At 38.7% G+C, this 15,999-nt stretch overlaps 1 protein-coding gene across 3 annotated transcripts in view; it reads left to right on the forward strand.

Moving 5' to 3' along the window:
- The window catches only part of DNAI3 (dynein axonemal intermediate chain 3), a 130,137-nt gene that overhangs the window by 27,331 nt on the left and 86,807 nt on the right, over positions 1-15,999 (forward strand). For 2 of the 3 annotated variants that reach the window (XM_020988731.2, XM_020988727.2), the window contains exons 2-3: positions 14,003-14,083; positions 14,748-14,783. In XM_020988731.2, the coding sequence (XP_020844390.1) occupies positions 14,017-14,083; positions 14,748-14,783 (103 nt within the window). In that variant the 5' untranslated portion in view covers positions 14,003-14,016. Of the gene's footprint in view, positions 1-14,000; positions 14,084-14,747; positions 14,784-15,999 lie in introns of those variants that run through there. The other variant, XM_020988732.1, reaches the window with a different exon arrangement.

A 15,999-nucleotide genomic window follows, 5' to 3' on the forward strand; every position in this document is an offset into this window, starting at 1 on the left:
AAGGCTGAATTAACTCCAAAGCACAGGAGTAATGTCTGAAGTCCCTTGGGTCTGCTTTCGATTACTTATTGACACTTCTAAGTCCAGTTTAAGAGTAATGCCTAAAGTAGTACCAGGGAGTGGTTGGCTTTTTGCACCTGGGATTGGCATTTTCCCCTCTGCTTGCTAATTTTCGAAAGGCATGCATACGGATCAATTAATTGTTCTACTCTCCACCATAAATTTTACTTTCTTGTAGGTATTTTTTTCTGTTGTTGTTGTTCACGAACCTGTAACACAAGGGGACCCTGGATTTTGCCCTGTGATTTCACTTTTCTAGATGCAGAAAGCAACTCTACCATCGGGAGATGCCCGAGCAGTGGCAAATGAGGCAACCACAGTAATTATCTTGAAGTTGCAAAATCAGCCCTGCAGGCCTGCTCCCTCTTGGCTTTTTTGTTTCTTCCTCTCTTCAATTTAGAACTGGCATTTTAACCTTTAGAAAACAGCAATGGAGGGAGTATTTTTGGAAAAAGTGATGCTGTCTCATTTTTAGTAGGGATGAGTTTCACTTGCCTAACCTCATGGACCTGTCTGAATGAATGGTTTGGTTGAACTGAATTGTTGATCAATCAGACCGAAGCAAAGTATATACTGACCTAGTGGTAACCCCTGTAATATTGGAATGGAATTAAAAAGAAATAGGTAGAGAAAAATAGAAACACCTCCATGAATTCACTGGGAGTCAGGAAGAGTGAGTGCCAAACTTTTAAAAAAGACATCAGTGTGGAATGGAAGCCAGGGTAGGCAAGAGAAAATGGATGTAGGAGTGTGGCATGGTCCATAGAAAGAGGATCAGGAATACTAATGCTGAGCCTGGCAAAGAAAGCTAATGACGACCAAAAAGGAGTTTGGGGTTTTGTCTTGGCCATGTTGGGAGAATAGGAGGGGTCCAAGAAGGGAAGCCTAGGACCTGGGCTTGGGGCAGATGGAATCATCATAAATGACACCAGAGAGAAGGCGAAAGGACTTAACTCTTAGGTTGTTTCTGTTCTCTCTGCCAAGCAAAATGACAGAATAAACATGACCAAAAGGGAGTGGATACCCAAAGTTTCTTTGGAAATATCTATTTCCTCATTTCCTATAGCGCAATAGTATTTCATCACATTTATACACCACAACTGATTCATCTATGCCTCACTTCATGGATATTGCTTTAGTTTCCAATTTTCTTTCCCATCACAAAAAAAGCACTGCTATGATTATTTTTGTAGACATAGATCTTTTCCTCTTTCTTTGACCTCTTTTAGGTCTAGGCCTGGCCACAGGATAGCTGGGTCAAAGAGCACACACTGTTGAGTGATCTCTTGTATGTAATTCTGGATTGCTTTCCAGAGTAATTGTGCCCATTCATACAGCTACCAACAGTGTGTCAATATGTCGGCTTTCCCACAGCCCCTCCAACATTCATCACTTTCCAATTTTTGTCATCTTTGCCAATAAGCAGAAGCAGAAGGACTAGACTACAACATTACCATTACAAAAATGAACAGTTTCTTAGATTTTGATAAACTTGCGAAGAAGGAAATGAGCAGAACCAGGGAAACAATTTATCCTATAAACACAACACTATAAAGACAAACAACTTTGAAAGCTGTAAGAGCTATGGCCAATACAATGAGCATCCATGATTCCAAGGATTGATGATGAAGCATGCTATCTACCTCCTGACAGAGAGGCAATTCAAAGTACAGAACAAGACATATGCATTTTTTTATACAGCCAAAGAAGGAATTTGATTTGCTTATTTGCATGTTTGTTCCAAGGAATTTCCTTTTCTCTTTTAATCAATGCAGTAGGAGGAGGGAGAAAAATATATTTCTGTTTATTTCTTTAAAAGCTTTTTTAAAAATATAGTTATTGGGTCCAGATGCTACAGATGTGTGATATTGCATGAACTTACAGTTAAGATCACTGTGTTGTTATATTTGTTTAATTGTTTTACTTTGTTTCAAGAGAGCTCTCATGGAATGAGGGTACTATATAAAAGTTTGTGATATAAAAACAAAACACATCAAAACTTAAAAATTTTTTTAAATCAATAATTAGTCAACAAGAATTTATTAAGTACCTACTATGTCCAGGGCACTGAATTAAGCACTGGGGACACAGAGACAGAAGGGAAATAGCTCCTCCCCTCGAAGAGATTATATTCTAATGAGAGATGATATGAATATGTAAAATCTATGCAAAATAGATGTAAAATGGATAAAAGCTGGTCCTGGGAGATGAAATTAGAAAGATGGCTTAGGACAAAAGGAAGCTATATTTAGGAACCTGGCAATTTCAGAGGAGATGGCCAAGGAGTCACAACTTGAAGAATATGAAAATTCTGCAAAAAGAGTGAGACAGAAAAATAATAATGTGATGAAATAATGGCAGATTTATGTAATGGAATTTGACAGCACTGTAAAAAAAGGATACACGTGAAGAATAGAAGGAAATTATTGCAAGATTCCAATGAAGCAATGCAAAAGAGCTCAGTCTACTAACCAGAAGAGCCGCCACATTAATGACAACTGTTAAAAAGAAAACAGAGGCCATGGTGACAGAGCTTCTGAGAGACTTCAAGGAAGACAGACATGGTGAACATTTTTGTTTGCTTTTTTAAAATTGGTTTGACTTTTATTTTATTAAAATGAATGGTATATACATATGTACATTACATATGTATATATATTTATTCTGTATATAATTTTATTCCTTAATTTGTGTACTTGAATATTTAATGCTATTGATTATTATTAAATATGTAAGTATATTTTAAGGACCGCCATGGATCCATTTTTCTTTCCAATATGCAGCTCTGGTAATGTGTCTGATTAACAAAGACAACAAAAAGCCAAACAAAACAACAAATCTAAAATTTTATTGGTATCTTTTGTTTTTGGATTACTTTTAGATAAAAGTATTATATTTAGATGTAATTTCTATTTATGTTCAATATATTTTATGTGACTTTTTATTTTCTTTTGGAACAGTAAAATATTTTATGTAAAAATCAAAACAAATAAAGGCAGTATAATGTAGTGGATAGAGGCAACTATTTGGCACAGGACATAGAGCATTGGGCCCTGGAGTCAGGAAACCTGAGGTCAAATCCAGCCTCAGACACTTCCTAGCTATGTGACTTTGGGCAAGTCACTTAGTTGCCTCAGTTTCCTCATCTGAAAAATGGGGACACTAATAGAACCTACTTCCCAGGGTTGTTGTGAGGATCAAATGAGATAATAATTGTAAAGCACCTAGCACACAGTAAGTGCTATATACACGCAATAGCATGTATTAATAACGTTATTATTAACAAGACAATAATTAATTATCAATAATATTAATTAATATGATATAATATTTTACACTAATATATAATTACATAATTATATATTATATTGTTAATATAATTAATGTATTAATTAATAATTAATGAGATAAGATGATAATATTAAATAAGATAATATGAATAATAAGATAATATTAAATAAGATTTAAATAAAATAATATTATTAAATAAGATAATATTTTAGCACATAGTGGACACTATATATATGCCAGTTGTTGTTATTATATGTAATAGATATTATATATTATTATATTATCAATATTAAAGAATATGGAAGACCTAGTTTTAGGGCCCACCTCTGATATATATTACTTGTGTGACCCTGAGTAAATTATTAATATTCGTTAATTAATATTAATTGCTAATCTGGATTTGTAGAGGGAAGTTGTTCAGTGAAAGCTCCCTACACCAATGAAATCCCAGCTCCAAACAACAGTAATAGCTCATGTTTGTGTCATGCTTTATGGTTGACAAGAAACATTCCATCCTTCAAGGCAGATTGTGCTTAAGTGTTCCAAACCCTATTTTACATGTAGGTACAATAGGTAGAGTGCTGCCCTTGGAGTCGGCAGAAGTTGGCCAGATTCCTGCCTTTGACTATCAGTACCTGTGTGACATTGGGCAAGTCATTTAACTTCCATGAACCTCAGTTTCCTCATCTATAAAATGAGGAGGTTGGACAAGATGAGATGGTCCCCGCCATCTCTTCCAGCTCTAACTCTTTATTTTATTTTATTTTATTTTATTTTTTATTTTTAGGCAGTTGGGGTTAAGTGACTTGCCCAGGGTCACACAGCTAGTAAGTGTCAAGTGTTGGGTCTGAGGCTAGATTTGAACCCAGGGCATCGTGCCACCTAGCTGCCCCCAGCTCTAACTCTTTGATCCTGATTCATTGAAAGAGTTAAGTCCTAGGACCTTTCCGCTATACCTATGTCTTGTACCGTTCTGCTTATTTAAATAACTACAAGTAGTCAGTCAACTAGCATTTATTAAACACCTACTGTGTGCCAGCACTAATTTGAATACTAAGCTCTGGAGGTATCAAGAAAGCAAAAGCCAGTTCCTGCTCTCAAGGAGTTCTCACAATCAAATGGGGGAGACAACGTGCAAACTACCATATACAAACGAGACATGGGAAAGAGACATCAGAGGCAACATCAGAGGAAGAGCTGGGAAAGGCTTCCTGGATGGGCTGAGAACTGAAGGAAGCCACAGAAGCCAAGAGGGAGAGATGGAGGAGAAAGGGAGCTCCCAGCATGGTGCACAGCCACGAGCACGTTGTTCAAGGCCAACGCTGCAGATGTTTTCATATCAGGTCCACAACCACTCGGGTCAGAGTCAATCTCAACATTTAAAGTGAAAACCAAGACAAATACGCTACTTTCAAGAATACTTGTTTCAACTGCTGCAAAAAATAATTGCAGAAAAGTTGCTAGGAAATGAATCATTATTCAGGCATCCTATATGATTTTCCTATCCTTTGCAAGTGGTTTCTACCAGATCAAATTTTGTGGTGTGGTATTTCAGTCATGTAGGGTTTTCTTGGAAAAGATACCAGAGTGGTTTGCTATTTCCTTCTCCATCTCATTTGACAGATGAGGAAACTGAGGAAAACAGGGTGAAGTGACTTGCCTAGGGTCACACAGCTAGTGTTTGAGGCCAACTTTGAACACAGGTCTTCCTGACTCCAGGCCAGGCACTCTATCCACCGTACCACCCAGCTGCCCATTATATACATGCTAGCTATTACTAGCTCTTACTAAGCATAGGAATCGAACCCAGTGAATTTCGTGAAGATATGGAGAACTATTTCCAGTATCTTCTTCACATTCTGCATGATGTCAAACAGACTGAATAAAGTATCATATTCTTAGCATGTATATGTGTGTGTATTTCTAATACAAATTCAATGAGATTCATACTAGAACCCTAGAATATGAGAATTGGGGTGGTGGGGATCTTAGACGAGGAGACCACGACCAGAGAGCTACATGACCTACCAAGCTTACATAGAAGTGATTCCTTCATGCTCTCTCCACATTCTAGAAATTAAACAAAACTAGGGGCAGCTAGGTGGCACAATGGATAGAGCACCAGCCCTGGAGTCAGGAGGACCTGAGTTCAAATCTGACCTGAGACCAAACACTTGACACCTACTAGCTGTGTGACCCTGGGCAAGTCACTTAACCCCAACTACCGAAAAATTAAAAAAAAATTTTTAAATAAACCAAAAATACATCAAAATAATCCAAGACACAGATACACCAAGAAAGGCTTTGAGACTTAGAACTTTCATTTGACGCTAAGCTACAAGTAATTAAAGTCCTTGATCTATACAAGTCAGCAGCACCAGCCATTAAAAAGGACCTGCTCTAGAGATGAATAGGGCCTGAGATATTACCCAGGTCTTCCTTTCTTTTTTTCACACAACAAAACTGAGGCCCAAGGCAGTGATCCTAGTAGTATGTGGCAATCAGGATATGAACCCCGGCTCTCAGACTAAACTGGGCACTCATCTCTGTCCCTTGCATTCCCAAGCTCCCTCTAGTTCAAGCATTAAGCTCTTTTAAGAAACTTTCTGGATTCCCCCAGTTTTGATCACTTTCCCCCTACAACCACCCCTGCCCCCATTACTGTGCATTCATGTTGTGTATGTGTGTGTGTATATGCATTATTGTCTGTGTACACCCCTTCCCCCCAACAGAATGTAAGCTCCTCGAGGGCAGGGGCTATTTCATTTTTGTCTTTGTAACCTCAGTGCCGAGCATAGTGCCTGGAACACAGTAGGCACACACTAAATGCTTGTTGAATCAAATTGAATTTCCAGTACTTAAAAGAGGAAGAAAACACAGAAATAGTAATTCTTCATTAAGTTTCTAAATCTGTATAGTTGCAAGCACAGAATAATTTCCAGCTATTTACCTGATAATTTTGCTGCTTGAAATTTCAGGAATAGGATTTCAAACTGTTTCTCATCCCATCCAAGACTCCTCACCATTCTAACAATGCTGACTCTGTCTGTAAATGTTGAAAATAATCTAATTTGGCTACCCTAGAATTAGAAATGAGGTAATAAAGGAAGACGCTTGTAATTTAAGAAATTAAAGAGAACAGTAGCACATATAGTCTGAATATATAAAGGAAATGAGGTATTCTTCAGGGAATATCTTCAAAGCTTTGTTATTATTCCTTTGCCCTAAGACTAAAATATAGCAAACCCTTATTATTTCAATATTGGTTAATTCACAGTGTCAATGGTCACTTTGTGTATACAGCACAGAACTTCTGTAGTTAGGAGATCTGGTCTCAGATTTCTCCTCAGATGCTGACTAGCTTTGGGACCCTTGGTAAGTATTCTAATCAGTCAGAGCCTCAATTTCTTTCCTGGAAAAATGGAGATAATAATACTTTCTAACCCCTGACTTCAAAGTTGTTTTGAGGAAGCACTTTGTAAAACTTAAACAATTATACAAGCGTGAGTTGTTATGAATATAATCTGTTTAGAATGCTATTTCCCAGTTTATCCATTACACTTATCCTTTATATACTTTATACATAATGGGTATTTTAAAAACTTAAATAAGAATCAGATGGTGGTGGTAGCAACAGTGAAGTTCAGGGAATGGGAAAAGGGTAGAGGTGACTCAGGGTGAGGGCAGCCTGCTATATTTCCTTTCCTACTGAACATCTAGGCAAACTGAGCAGAGGAGGAATGTCTGGTTGGAAAACTACTGGAAAATCCGTACAATGGGAGTGTTAGACTCAATGGCCTTCCAATTCTAAGTCTGCGGTTCCGTGTAACCTGGCCGTCTGAATGAAGGTGTACTTTTTAGGGTCCACTGTTTCAGAACAGCTAGGCAGCCCGGAGGATAGAGAGCTGGGCCTGGAGTCAGGAAGACCTGAGTTCAGATCTGGCCTCAGACACTTAGTAGCTGGGTAATCCTGGGCAAATCATTTAACCTCTGTCTCAGTTTCCTTAACTATAAAATGAGGGTGAGAATAGCATTTACCTTCCAGGGTTGTTTTGAGGATTAAACAAGATGATACTTGTAAAGTGCTTAGCACAGTACCTGGCACACAGTAGGCACTTTATACATTTTTTTCTTCCCTCCTCCCTCCCTCCCTTTCTTTTTTCCTTTCTCCACTCTCTCCTTCCGTCTTTTCCTCCTTTCCCTCCACTATCTCTCTCTCTCTCTCTCTCTCTCTCTCTCTCTCTCTCTCTCTCTCTCTCTCTCTCTCTCTTTCTCTCTCTCCCTCCCTCCTTCCTTCTTTCCTTCTTTCATCTACCTAAAGTTCTTGGTATCACAACATCTATTGGAATGCAGCATATATCTAATAAGATGAAACTGAATAGAGATAAATATGAAGTCTTTTTCCCAGTCAGACAAAGAGTATCCATTCCGAGCACCACATTATAGGAAGGACAGTGATAAGCTGGGGAGAGTCCAGTTTGGTGGAAGACCTTCTTAGATCATGTTATTATTCATAATGGTTGAAGGGCCTGGAGATGTCTAATCAGACAAGAGAAGACTGAAGATATACATGATGCTTCTCTTTAAGTATTTGAAGGGCTGTCATGTGAAAGACAGATGAGACTTGTGCTTCTTGGTCCCAGGGCACAGAATAAGGAAAAAACAGCAAAGGGACATATTTAGGCTTGATATGAGGAGAAACTTCCCAACAATTAGAGCTATTCCAAAGTAGAATGGGTTGCCACGGGAAGGTAGTGGGTCTGCCTTTATGAGAAGTCTTCAATCGAGGGCTGCCATGATGACTGCCGTGGTCTGCCATGTTTAGAGCATATTTCTTGTTCAGCTATAAGATACATGTGATGGCCTTTGGGGTCTCTGTATTCTGAGATTCTATAAACAAATCCTGTCAATTCTAGATGATACAAGAAAAACTAAGATAAGAATGAGTAGAATGGGTGCCCCAAGAGAGGTACAAAATGGAGAGATTACATCCAGCCCAGAGGTTTAATGAAAGAAGGGACATTTGAGCTAGGCCTTGAAGGATGGGATTTGAATGAGTAGAAATGAAAAGGTGGTGCAGATAGGGGTGAAGGAACAACATTGCAGGAAGAGAAAACAAGTCACAAAATAAACTTACAAACACAGTTAGCTTTTTATTCCTCATTTCATCTCCCTGACCCCACTGGCAAATGATGAGATTTTTTTTTAAAACCAGATTGCTTGACTAAAAAAAAGTAGGTTTATTAGTTCTCCTGTGGTTAAAATGAGGCATCATTATTTCCAATACCTCTCAAAGGAGGTTTTACTGTATTTTCTTTCTTATTCAATTATATAACTCAACTCTACTAGTTCTAAATTTCAATCTCATATACTCTGCTCTGCATTAAGAGAAAGAACAGTCACATTCTAAGCAGCTTGGTGAGTGCTGTTTGAATAAATTGCCACAGGCAACAGAAACATCAGCCAATCCTGTTGGGACGAGAGTTACAGACTCACATCCAAGCTGATGGCCTAATAATATCATAGTCCTTTCCAAAGGAACATTCAGTCTTTTAAACAAGAACTTCAGTCAATGGAAAATATAATTTAAAGACTTTTGAAAATTGTATGTTAACTTATCATGTTTCTAAGATGTGAATATATTTTGAAGACTTTAAAAAATTATATGCTACTTATTCTCATTCCAATATGGAATGATTTGTCATCCAAAAAACAACTGCCTACTTCAATATATTTTCTTAAACTTTCCTGTACAAGTAATATTGTCAGGTCTTGGTGATGAATACATTCCTTCTATTCAGGGAAGACTGTAAAGAATTCTGTCTGAAGGCTGAAGATTCTGGAAAATAATTTCTACTCTTTTCTCAAAGATTGCATTTTTTTTACAGGGTTAGGACAAAGTTGCTCGCAAGTATAAATTTGTGATAGACCAAGTTGGCATTGTTCAGTAGTTTCATGAAGAAAAGCTCTAAATTTGTAGTCAGTTCAAAAGGCCAGGGTCAGAATTCTGCTTTTGCCACTTACTGGGTGCATGGCAATGGACCTTTCTGAGCCTCAGGCTCCCTATCTGTAAGAAAGGGGGATGACCATGCCTATAGTCCTGTACCTACTTCACAACATTGTTGTGAGGATCAAAGAGGTGATATATATATATATATATATATATATATATATATATATATATATATATAAAGCATTTTGTAAAGTACAGAATAAAAATACTATACACTCATCAACTATTACTGTGTCCTAAAACAATTTTCTGCTGCATAAACTTGAGAGGGGAGCAGTCCTGCCGTGGCCCGATCAGGCTTCCACTACGTTCACCCAGCAAATGTGCCTATAATAGCAGAATCTACCCATTCCTTTCTTGTAAGGGGCCATGCAGTACTTGCATACATATCCAGAAAGGCAAAATTTAGGTTATTCTATAGATCACCAGACAAAATGTCCAGTATGGGTTGGGTGAACCAAGTATGGTAGAGGAAAAGGCACCAGGAAGTCCAAAGTTTTAAGTTAATCCTAGAATCAATCAATCGAAAAGCATTTAAGTGCTTGTTCTCTACCAGCCACTGTGCTAGGTGCTGGGGACACAAAGGCAAAAATGAAACAGTCCCTGCCCTCAAACAGCTTACATTCTAGTCAATCAATGCATTTACTAAGTGCCTATTATATGGTAGGGAATGGAGATGCAAATACAAAATTAAGACAACCCTTGCCCTCAAGTGGGAATAGGAATTCTTACATTGGAAAGGAACCTTCTAGGAGAAGATAGCAAGAGGATAATTTCAGAAAAACCTGGAAGGACTTACATGAACTGATGCACAGTGAAGTGAGCAGAACAAGAACATTTTATACAGTAATAGTAACATTGTGCAATGAGCAACTTTGATAGACTTGGCTCTTTTCAGCAATACAATGATCCAAGACAATTCCAAAGGACTCATGATGAAAAATGCTATCATACATTTCCAGAAAAAGAACTGATGGAGTCTGGATGCAGACTGAAGCATTCTTTCTTTGTTTCTTTCTTTCTCTCCTTCTCTCCTTCCTTCTTTCTTTCTTTCAAGTTTTCTTCCATAAAATGATTAATATGGAAATGTGTTTTACATGATTGCATAAATATAATCTATATCAGATTTCTTACTTTCTCAAGGAGGGGGAGAGGAAGGAGAGAGGGATAGAATTTGGAACTTAAAACAAAAAAAAATTAATGTTAAAATTGTTTTTATGTAATTGAGGAAAAATAAAATATTATTTGAAATTTTTAAAAAGATAGCAAGGTTCAGATAATGGAGAGTATGGTGGGACAGACTATAGGAATGTGAGTGGAGGCTACATGACAAATGAAAATGTGATCAAAGCAACTCTATGTGGAATATTCAATTCTCTATTAAATGGAGAGTATTATGATTAATTCACTGAACCACATGTGTTGAAGAAGCTAATGATTTTAGATTTTTTCACTTACAGTGAAAGGAACCATACACAAAAGAAATGCTAACTAAATTCAACCAGCTCACTTTGATCCTTGAAAGAATGACTTCAAGAAGGATTCTGTAACTTACATGACTTCTGTTACAATCCGTCGGGAGGCTGATACTTCAGTCTTATCTGAACATAGTTTGCAAGACTACTGATAGGCATTTTGTATTCCACCTGTGCTCTGCACTGTCTCCCTCCAAGTCCCTAATTTCCCGTATGCCCAATCAGGGCTTTGGAGCTCCATTTGTCAGTGGCTTTCTCCAACGAAGATGTTCTCAGTGCCACCATTCAGGACCCAGGATTTCTAGATCTCTCAGACTCTCGAGGTCCCTCCCCTGCTATCCTGGGCACATCCATCTTGAGGCTGATGCTCTGTCATCTACTCAGGAAAGGAAACACAAAGTAGAAAAGGCAACCCAGGGTCCAGGCCCACGTGCACCTTGTAGAGTCCTATGCTAGCTGCCCCCACAATGGCAGGATGGTGGAGGATTGGCTCATCCTACATTCCTCACTGGAAGTCTCAGAGTTGCAAGATGCCACTTGGATGGCTGAAAAAATAGAGAACAGGCTCCTTTTAACCGATACAGTATTCCATCCTGCTGCTACTGGACAGGTTGAATGGATGACCAGGGTTTTCAGCATCATCCCAAAGAGACAAATCCTTTCTACACTAGGCTGGAAATTCATCATCCCCAAAGGCCCAAGGATGAAGTCACCATGTCTCCAGAGTTCCCAGAAGATCTCTAGGTACATGCTCCTTGGAATCAACTCCATAGGCCAACTACAATAGTATTCTGCCCTGATCAGATCCCTATATTTGGGGTATTGTGTTCAATTCTGGACACCATATTCTAAAAATAATAATAGCTAGCATTTAATATAGTGCTTATAAGATTTTCAAAGTACTTTATAAGTATTAACTCATTTGATCCTCAGTACAACTCTGCCGGGTAAGTGCTCTCATTTTCACCCCTCATTTTAAATAAAAGGAAGCTGAGACAAATAGAAGTTGTAACTTGCCCATGGTCACATAGCTAGTAAATATCTGAGATTGGATTTGAACTCAGGTCTTCCTGACCCTCAGCATTCTATAGAATTCTTCCAGGAAAAAAAGGTGACTAGGATGGTGAGAGGATGATTAGAGGATCTCAGATAAAAATTGGTTAAGTAAACTGGGGTTGTTTAGCTTGGAGAGGAGAGACATGATAGTTGCCTTAAAATCCATGAAGGCTTGCTTTGCGGAAGATGGATTTGTCTTGGTTTTCTCGGCCCCAAAGGGTCAGTATGTTGCAGGGAGGCAGAGTTCAGTTTGATGTAAGGAAAAAAGCTTTGTAGTAATTGGAGCTGTGCCAAAAGGGAATGACACCTCTGAAGGGCATCCTTGTCACCGTGAGTCATAACTCACACTTCCCAGCACTTTCAAGTTTGCAAAGTTTGTTCTTTATAATAAAGTCGTGGGAGGCAGGTAGCACAACTACGATCATGGCTTTACAGATGAGGAAAATGAGGTTTGCCTAGGACCTCACAGCTAGTGAGCACCAGAGGGATCCTTCAAACCCAGGTCAAAAAACCATCGATCGGTTCCTTTCCCATCGGCTTACCGGGGAAAACACAATCTCTTCGTCCTGGAATTGATTATCCTGTGTGACCTGGCACTGTTCTTCCTTTCCTACCTCACTCTATTTCATTTCAGGCACTCAATATTTTAGCTCAGTAGAAAGAGGAGAAGAAGAGGACTAAGAATTTATAAAACACCCACTATGAGCCAGAGCCACAGCCACCAGGAGGTGGCTTCACCTCGTATCGGTGAAGTTTGTCTTTGATTCCCCTTGCTCAAATTTCTCATCCCACGTGGTCTGGACTTCTCTGCCTCTTCCCCAGCCTTTAATTACGAGCACTTTCAGGGCAAGGATTGTATTTTTCAGCATATTTTTGTGCTCAGCCCTTCATACAGTCCTTGCCCATATTAGGCATTTCATCAATGTTTGTAGATTTGAATTATTTAATTGAATTGAATTATTTGTGTCTGTGAGTAATGGTGCGCAGTTAGGTGGTATGGTGGATAGAGGGCCAAGGCTAGAGTCTGGACGACTCATCTTCTTGAGTTCCCATCTGACCTCAGATTGGTCTGAGTGACTAGCTGCGTGACCCTGAGCAAGCACTTAACCCCATTTGCCTCAGTTTTCTCATCTGTAAAATGAGCTGGAGAAGGAAATGGAAAACTCCAAATGGGGTCACAAGAAATCAGACATGACTGAAACAACACAAAACAACAACAACATGCTCAATGGTCCTTTTAGAGGTTGGAATTATTAAGTTATTAACAAACGACTGAATGAGAAAGCATTCATTAAGCAATGACTGCTTGTCAAATACTGTGCTAAGTAAGCCTCCCTCCCCCCCATACAAATACACACAAAGACAGTCTCTGCCCTCAGGGAACTTACACCCTAATGGGAGAAATAATCCCCGTAGAGAAGAGGATTGGAAATGACAGGATGGCTGAGATGATTGGATCACTGTTATGGTTTCACAACTGGAGAAAAGTTAGGAGTTTTAAGGGGAGGTTGGTAAGGAAAGGCCTTTGGTGAGGCTGTGGAGGAGATGGCTGGAGAGATGAGGTGAACTGAAAAGTGGCTGGGACTTTCTGAAATGATGGTCTGGCCAAGGTCATTCAGGAGGGCAGTATACCAATCTGGGCTGCCCTCATTCAGTGCAGCGAAGAGGACAAGCAAGAAAGCAATGAAATCGGGGACATTTCTATGACACAATGCCTTCTTCCATTAAGTGACTCTAATCCCCCAGCAGCCCCTGGAAATGGACATATTCAGAACCACGTCAGCCATTTCTGACCTTACAGTAAAATGGGGATTATCAAGGCAGCACTAGACTGACACATTTGTTGGAATTAAACTATCAAGCCTCCCCCCCACGGTCATGCAAACCCCAAAGCATTGATACCTGTCCCTTTAATATCCGCCTGTAAGTAGATCCATAGAAACATTCAGTCGCTTGCTTTTGTTTGGGCTGCAGTCAGTAAGGCGTGATGAGGTATGTGGCATCAGAGGCACCGTTGAGAAAACATCCACCTGTACTTACTAAATGATTATCCTCAAGAAGAAGATTTTAAATGAAAACTTATTAATGTCAATCACTATCTTTCTAGGCTAAATCTGAACGATGGCTCCAAGACTCAAGAAAGAAAAGTTAGAGAGCAAACCCAAGTCGGCGAAACAGAAGATAGCTTGTAAGTACACTTGTACTTCATTTAAAAAAAAAACAGCATTCTTATGGATTCAATTTCTTATACATGTATTGGAAACCAAAATGGATGTGGCCTTATCTAGATAATAATTACAGTTGTTTCACAATATTAAGCATGTGAGATATTTATATTTATGAAGAGGTATTTTGGAGTGTTCCAGTGAAATTAGAAACTCTCTCCATGAAAAAAATAAGCTAACTTCTAGTTTTTGTACTACTTAATATCTTTTTTTTCAGTTAGGCAATGGGGTTATGTGACTTGCCCAGGGTCACACAGCTTGTCTTACTTAATGTTAATTAACTCATGAATGATCTTTTTTAATGCGGTTGGGGTTAAGTGACTTGCCCAGGGTCACACAGCTACTAAGTGTCAAGTGTTGGGTCTGAGGCCGGATTTGAGCTCAGGTCCTCCTGACTACAGGGCCGGTGCTCTATCCACTGTGCCACCTAGCTGCCCCCCATGAATGTTTTTTTAAAAAATAATGTGACCAGGAGAGTCATTGGAGCCTTTTTTAATGTTTCAATTTATTTTATACACTATATGTATGAGCTTATGTATTATTTTATCCTAAATCCTTCCTTAAAATAACATAAGATGTACTTTTTATGCAAAAAGGTAAATTTGGCATAATTTCATTGCATTTTAGATGAAGAAGCAGTCCCAGTTTCTATGGAAAGTATTGGTAAGTTGCATTACTACTTAAATTTTATTCGTGGTTTTTCAATACTTTTATCATGGAATAAAGAGGAAAGATCATTGAGAATTATGGTGATTCATAAATGATTCATAAGTGATTCATAAATATATTTGTGGATAAAATGGCATCACACATAGACTATAAGGTGGAACTTTAAAGAATGGAATAAAAAAAAAGGCTAGCAAAGTGAATTCCAAAACAGAAATAATCAGACTTAATGTACCATTTCTAGTACAGTGTTTTTTCAAACCCTGGTCCGTGGCCTAGCAACTCTCTCTCCAGTTGTAAACAATCAATGGATGTGATCTGATCAAATTTCCTATCAACTCTCATCTGTTTTTCCCATTCTCATCTCTTTGTAAGCCCTCATCTTCCTGAGTTCATTAAGTTGCTCAAGGCAGATGCTCTTCTAGGCAAAGTTGTGAATTTATCATGTAGCTACAAAGGAAAACAACTATACCAGAACCAAGGCATTCAAATGTCTTGTCAAAAGTTGGTTGTCTTCAAGGTATAATCTTCCTGGAGATGGTAAGCTTCCTCCTTGGATGCTGCCCTGACTCAAAATACAAGCTCTCTTTTGGATCTATTTTCAAGAGGCTGAGGCACATCCTTCTGAATTTCCTCAGTGGTGACAAAACGTCCACCTTTTGAGGATGGATTTGATTTTTGTAAGAACCAGAAATGATTTGGAGCCAAGTTGGGTGAATAAGGTGGGTGATCTAGCTGGACAACTATTTTTGGTAAAAGATGATTTGTGTCTACAGAATAATGGGCCTGATTTTGAAAAATTGTAGCTCATAAATAAGCTTTGAGGTGGCATTTTGGTTCAGCACCTCTGAAGGTGACTGTCTTGAAAGACAACAGTCTTTTGATGTCCCGGAGAATCAGAGCTATCAAGTGTTAAGAGTTGAAAAGGACCATTTCATTCAAGTAGGTCAACTATCACCCAGTTTGGGAAGACCTTCATCATTGAACCACAAGAATTCAAAAGAATCTCAACATCATCTAGTCAACCCATCTCTTGGCAGGAAGGAATCTCATCCATAACATCCCCAGCAAGTGGTCACCAGCTTCTACTTGGGGCGGGGGAAGCCCAGTACTTCTGTCAGCAGCACCATTCCATTTTTAGATAGCTCTAATTGCTCATCAGTTGGGTTTTTTTCCTTATAGTACATTTACTTCTTTTCTGATCACCCCTAAT

The sequence above is a fragment of the Phascolarctos cinereus genome, unplaced genomic scaffold (assembly GCF_003287225.1).
Source record: "Phascolarctos cinereus isolate Bilbo 61053 unplaced genomic scaffold, phaCin_HiC Scaffold_5;HRSCAF=322, whole genome shotgun sequence".
In the NCBI taxonomy this organism is placed as follows: domain Eukaryota; kingdom Metazoa; phylum Chordata; class Mammalia; order Diprotodontia; family Phascolarctidae; genus Phascolarctos; species Phascolarctos cinereus.